This window comes from Eumetopias jubatus, unplaced genomic scaffold (assembly GCF_037043125.1).
Source record: "Eumetopias jubatus isolate StellerSeaLion01/CBP00866 unplaced genomic scaffold, mEumJub1_p1.0 scaffold_1, whole genome shotgun sequence".
Lineage (NCBI taxonomy): Eukaryota > Metazoa > Chordata > Mammalia > Carnivora > Otariidae > Eumetopias > Eumetopias jubatus.
The window spans coordinates 192,156,666-192,172,809 of NW_028274807.1; the positions used below are offsets into that span (position 1 = coordinate 192,156,666).

Here is a 16,144-nt window from a genome sequence, read left to right on the forward strand (position 1 = left end):
ACGGGAGCGCGATACAACTGCATGTGCAGGGTGGTTCTCCTCAGGCTGGTCCCGGCCCACTCCCTGCTGGCTTCCCCTCTCCCGGCGGCTAAGCACCCTTCCCTGCCAAACCCAGACTCCATGAAAGCTCAGAGCTGTCTCAGTAGATGAAGCTCTCCCTCACCTCAAACACCCCGGCCAGAACGTAAAAGGCCGTGGAGGGAGAGACGATGCCCCCCCAAGGATCCGGGGGGCTCACCAGAATTCAGGTTCTAGTGAAAGCTGTCAGTGATCAAGTGTTAAAAGGGTGTAGCTTTTGGCCCACATATATTTTCTCCCATTGCTTTTCATAATAAAAAAAGGGGGGGGGCAAAAGCCAAGAAAAAAATTGGTTGCATCAATGAAGGAGGGAGGACTGATTCTCCAGGATTTATTGGCAGTGCACACAAACCAACTGGCCCCCTGCCTCAAGGGTGTAACGTTTCATGGTAGAACGTGCACGGGTCCGAGCCAACAGAGCTGAGAGCCAGCCCAGGACAGGACAGGTCTCCTCCTTGTAATAAGGAAGTCAGGGAGTGACTTGTGGCTTCAGCCACCGTGGCATTCCCATCATGCCAGCTCGTCCCGAGCTTCCATTTGCCCACAAGTCCCTAACTCCTTGAGGGAGAGGCCTCACGGCTGACCATGGGTCATGGAAAAACCTTCTCTACCAGCCCTGGAAGTCTTCTGATTGCGTCTCTGGAGTGCCACAGGAGAGGGAAAAATCCTCTTTCAGTTAAGCCTACCCATCCCATAAAAGAAAGTGTGTTCTCATTACCAGTTATGAAAAAAACAAAACAAAAACTCAGAGAGGAAATGAACTCTACCTCAAATAACCTAACAAGGGGGAGGAAGAAATCTTAAGGGACTTACACCTGCAATGGCCTGTACCGTTTAAGGTTTCCTCTGGGCCCCAGCTAAGGAACGGACTGCGCTTTTCCCCCAGAGTGGGGGTGACATCAGGAATGTCGGAGCAATGACCACTGGTGCATTTCACCACGACCTTGCTGACTGCAGGGCAGTTTTATTCTCCCCCCTCTGCGCCTCTAAGACCTTAATCCCACCCTGCACCACACACGAATGTAAGACTCTGACCCAAGAGCTCAGGTGAGGACAAGATAAAGTGAGCCACCCACAGCCCCCTCCTCCAGAGATCTCTGGAACAGGCAGGGGGCTCAGTGAACCCACAGGGTCTCCTCGAGGCACCCCCAGGAAGTAGGTGGGGTTGCCGATTCCCAGTGGCTTCTGACCTGGTGGGTCATGGAGTTGCTGCCACCAGCTTCTCAAAGCGCTCGCTCTACGTGAGGGACTATGGGGTGAGAGACTGAAGTCCCTTGAGGTCACAGACAACCAAAAGCACAGAAGGCAAAAATCTGTGGGTGAATATGGCATTGTGTGATCTCCCTTCCATAAAATCAAGCCTTCTGTCTGACCTTGGGGAGGATCCTCAAGCCCCAACCCAACAAGTGACACCCCACCAAGGCAAAACGAGCTCTGACCACGGCCTTCTGACAAGACCATAACTGGTCCACTGCAGGTCAGCGGGCATCATCAAACTGTGGCTCAGAGACCCTGCAGGGGACAGCTCTTCATACAGCACGGCCCGTATTCTGAGGGCAACACGCTCCCCCTGGGCCAGGACCCACTGCCATCTCTCCACACACCAAACAACTACATTTCTAGAAAGTTCCAGCCTGTTATTCCCTAAAACGACAACAAAAAGGTGCGCCTCTGGGCACCAGCCCTCAAAGTATCCTCCCTGCCTCCATGTTGGGCATGGCCTCTGGGCTGACCCAGGCCTCTTTTTTATCTTTTCCTTTAAAGATTTATTTATTTATTTATTTATTTGAGAGAGAGAGAGAGAGAGAGAGAGAGGGAACACAAGCAGGGGGAGTGGGAGAGGGAGAAGCAGGCTTCCTGCTGAGCAGGGAGCCCGATGCAGGGCTCGATCCCAGGATCCTGGGATCATGACCTGAGCCAAAGGCAGATGCTTAACGACTGAGCCACCCAGGCGCCCCGACCCAGGCCTCTTAACCACATCCAAGGGCACAGCTCAAAAGACAAGCTTATTTAACCCAATCTTGAGCTGTCCGCCGCTCTTCAGAAAAGAGAGATCAAACGTGCATGAGGATGTGTTGGCCTCACTGTCCCTACAAAGTTCTCTGCCTGTGTGTAGAGGTTCCACATTGTGTATTCACCCTTTAAGCCATAAATCCATGTGAAGAACCTACAGCATCAGGCCCTGTGCTCAAGACTGGGAATGGAAAGATATGTATAGGACATGATATCCCATCATTGGGGAACTCACCATCCAAGAGAAGAAATTCAATTTTTTCTTCGCCATAGAAAAATAAGCAGAACTGCAACGTGCCCAAAAAATGAAACTGTAAATCTTGTTCTAAATGCTAAATAAGAAGGACCAGAGAGGCACCACTCACACTGGAGGCAGGGACTGACGCCAGGACTCTGCCAGGCTCCTTGGACATAGGACAGGCAGCATTTGAGCAAAGCCCCAAACAGCCACTGAGCTTGCCGACAAACCTGCCGTTCTCCAAGAAATGGATGAACTTGACCTTGTGTGATTTTGAAGTAAGAAGCCTCCCTCTCTAGCCTCCACCTCTGCCCCAAATGGCAACAGGTTCTGAAGCCCTTTCTGGGGGTACAGGCCAAAACCTGACTCTGTCTTAATGTCTGCAACTTACTTTCTAGAAGCTTAGCCAAAGCCCAAAAAGGTTTATAGACAGAGGACAAAGCAAGATGTTTTTAGAAGAGTCTAAGACCTTGTGACCTTGACCAGTGTGCATGGCCATGCTTTCTGGTACCTTCTCCTAAGGAATGTGGAGAACTGGCAACAAGGATGATGTCAAGCTGATGCTCCCAATGGTGAGGCTCCTGCCAGCCTTCTGAAGCATCAGCAGGAAAATAATTACCCACGTAGCACTGAGCAGCCTGATGAGAAAAGGTTATTCTACGTACAAAAGTATTTTTACCATCACTGATAATGAACCCCTCATTAAAGTAAAAACAAAAACCACAGGAAGAAGGATGTCTGCATATAAGAGACCACATCTGTACTGAGGCACACAAGAACTCACCCCAGACAACCCCTCCCACCGCCAAAGAGTCCATCTCCAAGGACATGTAGCCCCCAGTGCAAGGGGACACCTGCACCACACCCCTCATCCTCACCATACCCCTCATTCCTTCCCACTAGACTCCGGGCAGCCCCTCACTGAAGGCCAGGCAGGAGGGACGCTTCTCGGGTGGTGTTTCTACAGAAAGCATCCCCCCTGTTTTTCTACAAAGGGTTCCTCACAGAAGCGGGACTATTTTCCGCAGGAAAGAAAAAATCTGAGAGGTTCAAATGACCGTGTAGAATGCTATGCATAAAAAATAGTAAAATCCAGGGCACCTGAGTGGCTCAGTTGGTTAAGCAACTGCCTTCGGCTCAGGTCATGATCCCAGAGTTCCAGGATCAAGTCCCGCATCAGGCTTCCCTGCTCAGCAGTGAGCCTGCTTCTCCCTCAGACCCCTCCCCTTGTGCTTGCTCGCCCTCTCTCTCTCTCTCAACTGCTCAATCTCTCTCTCTCAAATAAATAAAATCTTAAAAAAAAATAGTAAAATCCAGGCTTTTCTTCTGGGTTATCTGTTCCTCACACCCCAGAGGTATGGCCATGAAGCCAAACCCAATTTTGAACAAATTAAACAAGAATTCACACAGAGAGGCAGAGAGGTCGTTTTTTAGGTGCTTCTTGCCTAAAATAATCAGAGCAAAGTAGCCTGGATCGTAACATCCTGTGTGTGTTCCTGAATCTTGTGGGGCCCTAGATAGTATTTCGGGCCTGAGGAACTAAAGGCTGAACTGGCTTTTGAGACCGACCCACTCTACCACCTTATATAAAGGGCCAGCAAGAAAACACACAGGCGTCACCCTTCCTCCCCTGTGAGTAATCAAGAAAGACTGAATGAAGGGCAGCTGGTAAGGATGGGAGAGTGTGTGGGGTAAGAGGCAGACACTAGGTCCCGAATTTCAAGAGCTCCCTGCTTCTGCTGAAAGCCAAAATGGAGGTGGGAGGTGGGGATGGGGAGTCGGGCTAGCTTCCCGCTCTAGTTTCCCGCTTGTTCTTAGGGAAACCTTCAGGACCACCTCACAGCACTAGCCAGGCCTCTTGCCAGTGCTCCTGGGGAGGCTCAGAATGACAGGCACGAAGAGCCCGTCACCCATAGAGGAGCACCTCGACACAGCACAGATCGCAGCCTTGGTGTCCAAAGGGTCCAGCCCAGCACCGAGGGGGAAGGGGCAATGGAAGGACCCTACCTGCTGGGTGGGTGTGTATTTGACAGTGTGGGAGTAGTCGTAATTGTCGATGATGTCCAAGTCCTTCACGGCATCTCCAGGAAGGGCGCTGCTGAACTGCACGTTCAGCGGGGCTTTTCCGGCCCCTTTGGTGTAGACCGTGAAGTGGGTTGGTTTCCCGTTTTCCACACCTGGAAGGAGAGACCGTGAAGTGAGGAGACAGGCCTGGCTGGCGTGGTTTCACTCTTCAACAACCAGACTGACAGGTTCATCGGCACCAGCCCTAGGAAGGCGGTTGGCGACGGGGGCCGGCACTCCGGAGCACTGCCAACAGCTCGGGCAGGAGCACTGCCCCTGCTGAATGGGACCCCCAAGAGAACACCTGCCCTGGGTGGAGATGAGGCCCTCAAGGTCCCTGGACCAAACATGGCCATGGCCACTGGCCCGCAGAAGGCCTCTAGGATGGCCTGTCCCGCATGCTCTCGTACCTGCTTTGCTGAGCCCCGGGCCTTCTGCCTTCACTTTGCTGGCATCATGGGATGGGTCAACTTTCACTCTGAAAGGACTGGCGGGGATTTCCTGTAGGGGAGACACTATCTCAGTAGGAAAGCCCCTGAATCGTCTGCCGGAGCTTAGCCTTCTGCACAACGCGAGGGGGGGAGACCTCTGTGACTCTGGTGGGTGGCGGGCAAACTTCCATCCCCATGGGTTAAGTCTTCATACTCTAGCCTCAGGTAGGGGCCACCAAGGGTCACTTACAAATGCCTGGACCCCTCCATCACAGGCTTTGACCTGCTTAGTGCACAGCGGAAGGAAGGTTTCCTACAAACGAATCTGAAAACTCTTGAGCCTTTCACACCAAAGTTGAGTACTTAGGATGCAAAAAATCCTACCAAGAATATAAAACCCCAAATGACAATAACATATAGGGTTGGGCGAAAGGACATGTCCTCAGGTATAGTTCAGAGCTAACGTTTGGGGAATGGGAGGAGCTGATCAGAAATAGAAGGATTATAATTCTTCACAATGGTGCAGGTTATCAGAAAAAAGGCAGAACAGGTTAACCGGATGAAGTCAATTCCAAGACCAAGACCTTCAGGCACAGAACTTTCTCTCTTGACATTCCTATCCTTATGTGAAGTTAATTTGAATCACCAGGATTCCACTGTTCCATTTTAGGTACCACTCGCCTTCTCCTCACCTATCACATGTAAATATGAGCTCAGTCTGAAAGTTCAAAGCTCCTCTCCCTATAAAAGTTTAGGGGTCAAGGCCAAAGCCATTACTTCAAAGCGGTCAAAGCAGAACACGTCTAGAAGTTCATTTCAATCAAAAACTTTACAAGCATTTATAACAAACCAGTCTCCTGCCAAAGCCCTGCTATAACCACTGAATACGCTGTGCCTCACTTTTGTTAGAAAATGGCAATAATTTAGTTCTGGGTGCTTTTTGCTTTTTGTTTTCTTTCCCCCCTTCATGGTTTTCAGGAACCAGAGAGGAAAACCTGAGCAGAATTCTCAAGACACGGCCCTATTGCTTAAAAACAAAAAAAAAAAAAAAAAAAAAAAAGGAAATACACACACAGGTGGCCAGAAAGAACCCAGGTCCAAACACACACCTGAGATGCAAAGAGAACTTTGATAGTGTATCGCCCGGCGGCAGGAGGCACATATTTGACCGTAAACGTGTCGTTGGCGTTGTGAATAATGTCAAAGTCCACGTCTTCCTCATCCTCACTTAACACCCGGGCATCACATTTAATGCCAACGCTGACATCACCTGGAACAGACCAGCTTATGAGCGCACCAGGGTACAAGAAACAGCATGTCCCATGCAATCGCTTCCAGCTCAGCTCACCTAACACCCCCAAAAAAGCAATTGGGAAGTTTCCAGTAACAAGCCTGACAAAGGGAGGGTGCTAAGTCAGGGCTTTGGAGGAGGAATAGAGGATTAGCAAAGTTCACCAAGGAACTGCCACAGATGCTCATTAGATGAACAATTCCCTATTCAGGTGCACTGCTTTCTGGCTCAAAGTTCACCGCCCTTCGAACGTTCCAGAAAGAACATGCTTCCTCAAGGAGCAGCAATTACCGCACTGGGGGAAGCCCCCTCTCACCTTCCCCAGCCTCAGTACAGTCCACTGTGAAATGAGTAGGCTCATTTGCCTTCAGTCCACTTCGCTCCACGCCTGGCCCAAACACCTTGACCTTCTGGGGATGGCTACCCTGCCCGATACTGACCTAAAAAGAACATGGCAGAAAGTTATAACCAAGTTCTCCTCCACTTGGACCCAGGGAAACATTGTTAGTTAGCATGGAGCCCAGACCCACCATAGGACTTGGCTTTTTCATACAATGGCCAGGATTATGCTTCACAACCTACCCTGTAGGGGCTGTGTGGGATGTTCACGCCTCCCCAGACCACAGCAATGGTGTGCTTGATGGCCTTAACCGGGGTATACGAGCAGGCATACGTGCCGTCCATCCGGCTCTTCATCTGGATGTCAATGGGCTGGCCTTCCCCATCCTGCAAAAGAGCAGGGGCAAAGAAGAGAAACTGGCCCTCACACAGTCTTCATCAAACAGAGCCTCCATGGCTTCCCAAGACCATCAAGTCACCACCCATCCAACAAAACATGGAACAACTATGATATGCCATCACCACAGGTGATAAAACACTGCCTGTATTTATTTGTTTTTCATAAGAGCCAATGACCCTAATAGAAAGCCATGGCCACTCAATACTTCTTAATTTGGGGGCGCCTGGGTGGCTCAGTTGGTTAAGTGTCCGACTCTTGATATCAGCTCAGGTCATGATCTAGAGATCGAGCCCTGGCATCAGGCTCCCTGCTCAGCGGGGGTCTGCTTGAGCTTCTCTCTCCCTCTGCCCTTCCCCTCACTCAGGTATGTGCTCGCCCACTCTCTCTCTCTCTCACTAAAATAAAAAAATAAATCTTTAAAAAAATACTTCTTAATTTTAATTCCTGCATTTAAATTCAATAAACACATTTAATAAATTCTTATTTACAAACCTCCTGTCATGGCCTAGGTAGCTTTAACCACACTGAAGGGCATGTACAGGGAAATCTGAAATCAAGCCTTGTTTCCAAAGAATACAAATCATAAAGATGAGAAAAGCACCGTGCTTTACATATTAGAATCCCATTTAATAATAAATATTCTTATGATTCCCAATATGTGGATGAATAAACAGGATCAGATGAACTGAGCAACTTGCCATTACAGTGACAGATCGTGTCTCCTGATAATTACCTGCACAGGTGGACCCTGGAAACTTACCTGAGCAAATATCTTTAAGGGAGCTTTTCCAGCATCCTTAGGATCCACGGTGAACTCACACAGGTTGTTGACAATGCACCCAGATTTCTCCAAACCTGGCCCGTATGCTTGGACCTGGGGCAAAGAATAATGATTCTCTTTCTGTACAATGCCCCAACGAAACCCCCTCTATAATGACCAGTGACCAGGGAACAAGGTAACAAAACCACCTGAGTCTGGTTTCACAGTACCTATGTAACAGCATGGTTAGGGAAGGAAAATGCTCAAGTAGGTTGTAACTCAAAAATTAAACACAGTATCATTAACCTCCCAGGAGGAAGAAAACTCTCAAAAACCCAGCCCCAAGCTAGCCTGGGGCTCCATGCCTTATTCTGAGCAGATATAGACAACTAGTAACCAGGGCAGGGACTTCCAGCCATGCCCAGGTTCAATGTTCCCACATGGAGGGGGCTCAGAACCTTTACCACAGACGTTCCTAAGGTTTACAGCTTCCAGAGAGAACAAAGGACCAGCCGTTGGCCAACAAGGAAGAGCAACCGGCCCAGACCGACACCAGCCTACAAAGAGCTGCCTGTGTGCCAGGGCAGCACACATGGGGGTGTGGAGGCTTCCTCCTAGCAGCCAGCCTGCCTCAGACTCGATGCTTATCAGCCTCCTAAGAGTGTGACAGAAGCTCTTAGAAACACTGCTCCAATTTAAGAGAAGGGAGCTGCGGAGAAAAAGAACACCTTTCATTTATGAAGAGCAGCCTCCGCAGCCCCCTGCATGAGCCAGGCACTGGGCGAAGGGCTGTCTTTATGCACGTTAGCTCCTTGAATCATCCCAGAAACGCTGGGAAGCAGACACTGCTATCATTCCACTTTAAAGAGAAAGAATCAAGAATCAGAGAGGTTAAGGACTGACTTGCCCAACATTAGAAAAGTACCAAATGGGGGCGCCTGGGTGGCTCAGTTGGTTAAGCAACTGCCTTCGGCTCAGGTCATGATCCTGGGGTCCCAGGATCGAGTCCCGCATCGGGCTCCCTGCTCAGCAGGGAGTCTGCTTCTCCCTCTGACCCTCCTCCCTCTCATGCTCTCTCTCATTCTCTCTCTCTCAAATAAACAAATAAAATCTTAAAAAAAAAAAAAAAAAGAAAAGAAAAGTACTTAAGCGGTACTACCAGGGTTCCAACTCAGACCAGTGTCCTTCCTAAGCTCTACATGGCCCCTTGCTGCCATCCCTCAACATGCTGCTTGAGGTCACTCTCTGGGTACCACGGAGAGGGCCAGGAGCCAGGAAGAGAAAACAGAAACATGACAAACAGGCTCACCAGATCCGGGTTGTAGTCTCCTGCAGCTGGGTGGATGAAGGCCATGTATGGGCTGTCCTTGATGTCTTCGTCATCACACATGATGTGAACAGCATATTCGCCAGGTTCCTTGGGCCAGTACTTGACATCACATGACCCATCATTCTGGTCATCATACTCAATCTTCGCCTGGGAGGGGCCTTCAATAGCAAAGCCTGGGGGACAGGGTGAGAGGGACCCCTGGTTGCATGGTGGGAAGAACCTACTCTATGTTACTACCAGCTCACTCCCTCAAAGCAAGTATCAGCCAGAAGCCTGAAATCAGTGTCTGTCCCTTTTCCACAAAACCAAGCCTATTGAGTCTTCACTAGACGTGGAAGGGTTGGATTTTTATGTTTTTGTAAACATCATCTAACAAGTCAAGTCAACCAAAAACTTAAACCAATGCCCACACTTTGCCCCATCAAATCAGGTTCTGGGTTTTTGTCTGAAGGAAATAATCAAGGATATGCATAAACAGTTAGGTACAAAGTATATGTACCCAGCACTGTTTCTACAGGAAAAGCGTAGAAATAACCGGAGAGCCTAACGGTAGACATATCCATGCAATAGAATTCCAAAGAAGCCATGGAAAATCAAGACACAGCCTCTATTTATCTAAGGCAGGAAGATAGGAAGATTACCCCTAGATATTTTTTGTGGAAGATGAATATTTACATGTGCATGTATAGAAAAAAGTCTAGAAGGATATGCCCAAGGTTTAATATCATACCAAAACACTGATTCTCTCTCTAGAAGGAAATACTAAAGGTGATTTCTTCTTTTTCCAAGTTTGCTTATTTTTACCACCTAAAATGGACAGTCATTAAACTATGGCCAGTGGGCCAAACTGACTCACTATCTACTTCTGTACATAAGGTTTTGCTGGGACACAGCCACCCTCCTTCACTTACGTCCTTTCTCTGGCTGCTTTGGTGCTACCACGGCCGCAGCAGGGAGAATATGGCCCACAAGACTAAAATATTTGCTCTCTTGGCCTTTTAGAGCAGGTTTGCTGACCACCGTTCTGGAGTAATCCTGTATACATCAGATGTGTATTTAATATACACTGTTCTGCTCCGAAAAATATTTATTCTCCAAATTTCTAATTTCAGCAAAATTCATTCATTCATCTAAACTAAGAATCAATCAACAATATTTGCTAAGTGCCTCCTATGTTCCAAGCACTGTTTCAAGCACAACATCCACAGGAAGCCTCTACCATGAGGTTTAGCGGATGAATGAATGAAAGAAGAGACAGAGGGCAACTTGAAGGGCAAGAGGAAAATGAAAATTGCAATCCCACAGCGGTATTAAGAGTTGGGCTTGGGGGGGTCAGGAGGCCAAAGGGAGTGAGGCTTGGAGGAGGCCCCAACTCTCAGTCTGACACGGGGACCCAAGCCTCATGTCATCTCAGCCCCCCAGAAGCTGTTGGCCAGCCGCTTCCACCTACCCAGAGACCCCACTTCAGAGCCAATGGACTCTACCACGAAGTCCGCCGACCGCCCAACAATCCCGCTGTGGAGGCCAGGGCCCCATGCACGAACTTTCTGCATGCCTGCTTCAGGGCCAACTTGAACCTCAAAGGGGCTAAGAGAAAAGGAACAAAAAGCATTAAAGGAGAGCAAAGAAGGGACTAAATACAGCCATAAGCTGTTTACACATATTTTTTCCACTCCTTTTACCTGGAGTCCCAATGTCCAGCCAAGCCCTTCCTCCACACAGATGCCCCCACAGCCATTGTTATGTCAACAATATAATGTACTGTGGCTGCCTCGGGGCACTCAGGTGGCCACTAGGTGGGTACTCAAGACAACCTGCCTCACCCTATCCATCTGATCATTCACCTTGTAAGGCTCACCAGACCATGAGCTCTGGAAGGTAAGAGAGTGCCTACTTTCCTGTATCCTGCTTATATTACATGAACAAGGGGCACCTGGGTGGTGCAGTCAGTTGGGTGTCCAACTCTTGGTTTTAGCTCAGGTCATGATCTCAGGGTCCTGGGATTGAGCCCCACATCAGGCTCCATGCTCAGCGGGGAGTCTGCTTGAGATTTTTCTCCCTCCCTCCCGCTCTGCGCCTCCTCCTTGGGCTGTCTCTCTCTAAAATAAATCAATAAAATCTTTTTTTTTTTTAAGTGTTTTATTTATTTATTTATTTATTTATTTTAAAGATTTTATTGATTTATTTGAGAGAGAGAATGAGAGATAGAGAGCACGAGAGGGAAGAGGGTCAGAGGGAGAAGCAGACTCCCTGCAGAGCAAGGAAGCCCGATGTGGGACTTGATCCCGGGACTCCAGGATCATGACCTGAGCGGAAGGCAGTCGCTTAACCAACTGAGCCACCCAGGCGCCCCAAATCAATAAAATCTTAAAAAAATATATATATATAAGAAGGAAACTAACTTGAATAGGCTTTATCTCACACATGAACAAGTGAGTTTGTTTTTATTTTTGTTTTTTAACGAATAAGCTGTAACTTCAGGAGAGTAAAAAAAGCAAAGGGGGTGCCTGGCTGGCTCAGTTGGTAGAACATGTAGCTCTTGATATTGGGGTTTTGAGTTTGAGCCCCACGGTGGGTGTAGAGATTGTTTAAATAAATACACTTTTATTTTGTTTTTGTGGTTTTTTTTTTTTTGATGATTTATTTGATAGAGAGAGAGACAGAGAGAGACAGAGAGAGAGGAAACACAAGCAGGGGGAGTGGGAGAGGGAGAAGCAGGCCTCCCGCCAAGCAGGGAGCCCGATGTGGGGCTCGATCCCAGGACCCTGGGATCATGACCTGAGCTGAAGGCAGACGCCCAATGACTGAGCCACCCAGGTGCCCTATTTTGTATTTTTTTAAAAAGATTTTATTCATTTATTCATGAGAAACAGAGAAAAAGAGAGAGGCAGAGGAAGAAGCAGGCTCCCCTTGGAGCAGGGAGCCTGATGTGGAACTTGATCCCAGGACCCTGGGATCACGACCTGAGCCAAAGGCAGATGCTTAATGGACTGAGCCACCCAGACTCCCCAACTTAAAAAAAAAAAAAAAAAAATCTTAAAAAAAAAGTTTGCTTAGATTCTCAGAACCCTATCATGCCCAGATATTTCTCAAGGTAAATGGAATTTATTCAGAGTTTAAAGTTGCCCGCAGGAGAGCTGGGGAGGGTGAAGAGGGGAGGGTAACCATGATGCCCACAAGGCAAAGCTGTAGACTGTGTCCCTTGGCTCCTGACTGCACTCACGTAGAGAATTTTAATATAAACCATGGCAGATTTTATCCCCATGGCATTCCTGAACAGAGGCACACATTGAAAGAAAGAGAATCTTAGTTTATATAAGGACATATAGACACACAGCCCATTTGCTCTCTATTACTGCTCCTTCTGGCTTCCCTGCCTCCCCCCAGACCCAAACCGCCAGCATTTGATTTAAAGCAAGGCAACCGAAACCACAGTGACTTTCTGCTGTTTTTGAGAACAGGCCAAATGTCTGTGTGCTGCTCTGAAAAAAACAAAAAACAAAAAACAAAAAAAGCTTTCAACAAAGCAGATCTCCTTCCCTCCTGCAGCCCGGGAAGTAACCGCCGTGAGCCTGCTCTGGGCTGAGCACGCCTCCAGAGAAGACGCAACTCCAGCTGGAGACTCACCTCTTTGGAATGTGGTGTCCCCCCCACGTGATGGCGATGCTGTATTTCCCCGGGGTGCTGGGGTAATACTCGAATGCGTAGACTCCCTCCAGAAAGCCTTTCTGTTTCACCAGTTCCTCCAGACCCTCTGTGGGAAGAAAGCACACCATCCTTCCAAAGCAATTCCAGGCTCCCAACAAGAATCCAAAAGACAAGGACAGAAAGACAGCAGTATCCACAAGACATAAGCTGCACAGGGAAACCAGGTGGGCTGCCTCAGAACTGGACACCCTCAAAACCTGGGAGATGAATCCAAGCCTAAAAATAGGCCCATCTCTGCTTCAAAGTGTGGGGGGAAAGGAAGATTTCCCAGCTAACCGGTTTTCGAAGGCTCTCTGAGAGCCTTATCTAGAGGCGGGGGCCAACAGGTCCTCGATCTCCTGGGTCTGTGTAAAGACAAGCCTAGTCCGATCTTAACTTTTCTTAACGATCATTGCTAGCTGTCTTAGCCTCTCACAAAACTGAGGAAGAACTGAGTCCTTATGAGTATTTGGCATGGGTTTCGGCCTACTGCCCTGGCACATCTTTTTGTAAAGCTGGACAGCACAAGTGAGAAGTCTCCTGCATACTACCTACAAGAGGACAGGTTTTAGATGCTGTACCACAAACTCCACACTGAGCCATCAGGTAGGAACTTGTTTTACGTTGAGCCCTGAGGTTTGGCTGGGAAAGCCACTTAGTCAAGCGAGAATCCAAGGTCAGAAGAAAACGCCTCCTTGGCTCCTGTAACAAGCCAGAGGGGAGGGAAGCCCCAGAGGAGCTCTTGGCTCCAGGTCTGGGCAGTGTAGAACCTTGGCCACCCTTCGAACACAGGCTTCCCCACAGCCTGGTGCTCTGAGATCAAATATTAACTTTCTGGAGCTCAGAGCACTCCTGCCCCAGCCCGTTGGGGATACAGAGAGTGGGAGCAACACGGGGGCTGCACCCATCCCCACAAGGCATGAACCCGTGGAGGGCTGCTACGCCTACAGCCAGAAATGCAGGGGCAAACACGGACAGGGCAGACACTCATCCTCACGTCTGCGGTCTCCCTTCCCAAACAGGGAAGAAGAAGGAGCTGCCGAGTGCAACCCACCCCTCCGTGAACAGCATTTATCTACAAAGAAAACTTAATCTCAGGGAATTTTATTTTCCTTCTATAAGCACTGATCATAGTAATTAGGTATTTGGCATAATTTCATAGTCTATAAAATGTAACCTGTAGTGGGAAAATTACTGGCTTTGGAGACGGTGCTTGAATTCCAGCTCAGATGCTTAGGAGCTGTGTGACCTTGGGCAAGATCCTTCCTCTCGAGCCCGTGTTTCCTCAAATAAAAAGTAAGCCACTTCAGGTTGTCCTTCCAAGGACAGCACTTCCCAAACTCCATTACATCATTGCTTTTTCTATTCCCAGAAGACTTAATATGGGAGGCTGTCAAGCCACCATTGGTCCCACTGCACCCAGGGCAGACATAACTAATCAATCACTGCCTCTTTCCCCACGGAGCCCAGATAGCCTCAACTCTTTGAAACTGCTCTCTCTGGGATCGATCAAAACGGGCTGGGGGATGAAATCCATACGCCATGGCTGCAAAGCCAGCCCAAGTCACACCTGAGATGGAGAAACAAAGGAGCACTTACTAGGACCCTTCACAGTGACACCAAGTTCCCCGCTTCCAGCAGCTTTGGTATCAACCTTGAAGTCTGCAGTCTCCCGGATGCGGATGCCTTTGGGCTGCAGGCCTCGGCCACTGGCCCGGCAGGCGTTTGGACTACAGGCTGCAAACACAGTTTTGACATCAATTCAACCTTTCATTCGTTAGAGTTGAGCAAGCCAAGGTAACTTGGAACCACCAGCCAAGAAAATGTTTGTTCTGCACAGAGTCTGCAGCAGCTGCCCGAGGCTAGGGGTCCTGCTCAGGGAGCACACCAGGCTAGCAAATAAGGACACAACATAACTTTGTCCGGCCACACCACAGAGGGACCAGGGTGGGGGAGCAAGTGGGGGGTTACTCTGGCAAAGAAAGAAGGGGAAGCACAGCCTGCATCCGCTGTGCTCCTGGAACCTGCTGAATCCTGGCATTTATCCTCTTGGTGGTGAAGGAGAGTTAAATCTCATTGCCACACTCAAGGGCCCAGTAATTGGGAAGACCGAACTTCTTCAAGTCTACTTGGAAAATGTAGCACTTGAAAACATCTGACCTTGTTCCAAACTTTGGATCAGCCATTTCTAAAAGTCGAAATGTGATCATCTTCCGCATGAAGAGCCAGGAGATAGCTCAAAAAAGAAACCTGTTCAACCCCCAACTCAGCCAAGGCAGACAAACATTTTAATGCTGTCAGCAGGTAATCGGAATGGTGGGTGGCTATAAATGCAACATTTAGCAATAAACACCACTCTCCATTTGATTTCTGGATCTAGTTTAAAAACCTAAACTCAGAAGTCTAAAAATTAAGGACCAAAGTAGCTTCTAGTAATTTCTTACATTAGAGGTCCACAAAACTACCGTTCCATGGGGGTCATCAGAAGGTTGATAAAACACATCCTTATACCCTGGGAATTCTTTGCCAACACAGGGGACCTTTTTGAGTATAGAAATGAGAGAGCGGTGGGCAAAATGTCATGCATGTTGTTTACTAAGTAGCTTTTCCTTTCCAAATCTAACACTGCACATTTGACAGTGTTCTCTATGCCAGGAGTGGAATCACAGACTCCAGAGGATGAAAATCTTTACTCCACAGAAGGAAGATAATGCCTCCTCTGGTCCCTCCTCCCTGCAATGTCCTCAGCTGGCTATTTGTCAGACAACTGCTTCCGGAAGAGACATACCCACACGCTAGGAGTTAGGATTTTAGGTGGTTCGTGGATGAACATAAGTTTATGGCCCCATTTTATGGCAAGTGACATTGGTTTTCCATTATGAAAGGGGGATGAAGATTCTTTTTAATATAAAATCAGTTAAGTAGTGGAAGTACGTCAAAAGAAAAACCCTATCAATTAAACTCTAAATAGTACAAGTGGTGGACAGACACACGAGAGATGAAAAGTATCGTCCATGAGTGAGAGGAAGTCAGAGAACAGTATTAGAACAGGAAAGCTGTTAAAAATGCTTTCTTGCCTTATGTCAAAGAGAGTTTTGTTTATGAATATGTTGGTTTTATTTTTTTTTCTTTGTCAAAAGGAGAAAAGTTGGTCATACCAGAAATAAGTCACAACAGGATGACAGGACTTCCCGCGGAGGGTTTTAATGTGCCTTAAAAAAGAAAAACAACCCAACACTCATGGAAATTCTGAACACGGGTAATAGTCTCAACATCAAAAGGGGAACTGCTCAGTTCATATAAACACTAAATGGAGCTAAAGGAAACCACCAGATCCTCCACCATTTTGAGATGTTTTAGACAGGTTTCAATGTAATTAGAGAGTGGGTTTGGAGTCTGGCTAGACAAGTGATGCTGACGCCTGTACTGTTATGTCCCGAGGTCACCAACAGCACAGGCCCAGCTGACGTGTGCAGGAAGCACAGAGAACAGGCACGGAAGTCCCACTCAACC

General features: G+C 48.2%; 1 protein-coding gene across 4 annotated transcripts in view; it reads right to left on the reverse strand.

The window, feature by feature from the left end:
* Window positions 1-16,144, reverse strand: part of FLNB (filamin B) — a 143,580-nt gene that overhangs the window by 50,698 nt on the left and 76,738 nt on the right. For all 4 annotated transcript variants that reach the window (XM_028110330.2, XM_028110329.2, XM_088027906.1 and 1 more), the window contains exons 9-18: window positions 14,231-14,368; window positions 12,572-12,698; window positions 10,395-10,531; window positions 8,924-9,117; window positions 7,615-7,728; window positions 6,698-6,841; window positions 6,432-6,555; window positions 5,934-6,094; window positions 4,804-4,894; window positions 4,337-4,506 (exon numbers count right to left, since the gene is read on the reverse strand). In XM_028110330.2, coding sequence (XP_027966131.1) covers window positions 4,337-4,506; window positions 4,804-4,894; window positions 5,934-6,094; window positions 6,432-6,555; window positions 6,698-6,841; window positions 7,615-7,728; window positions 8,924-9,117; window positions 10,395-10,531; window positions 12,572-12,698; window positions 14,231-14,368 — 1,400 coding nt within the window. The remainder of the gene's footprint in view (window positions 1-4,336; window positions 4,507-4,803; window positions 4,895-5,933; window positions 6,095-6,431; window positions 6,556-6,697; window positions 6,842-7,614; window positions 7,729-8,923; window positions 9,118-10,394; window positions 10,532-12,571; window positions 12,699-14,230; window positions 14,369-16,144) is intronic.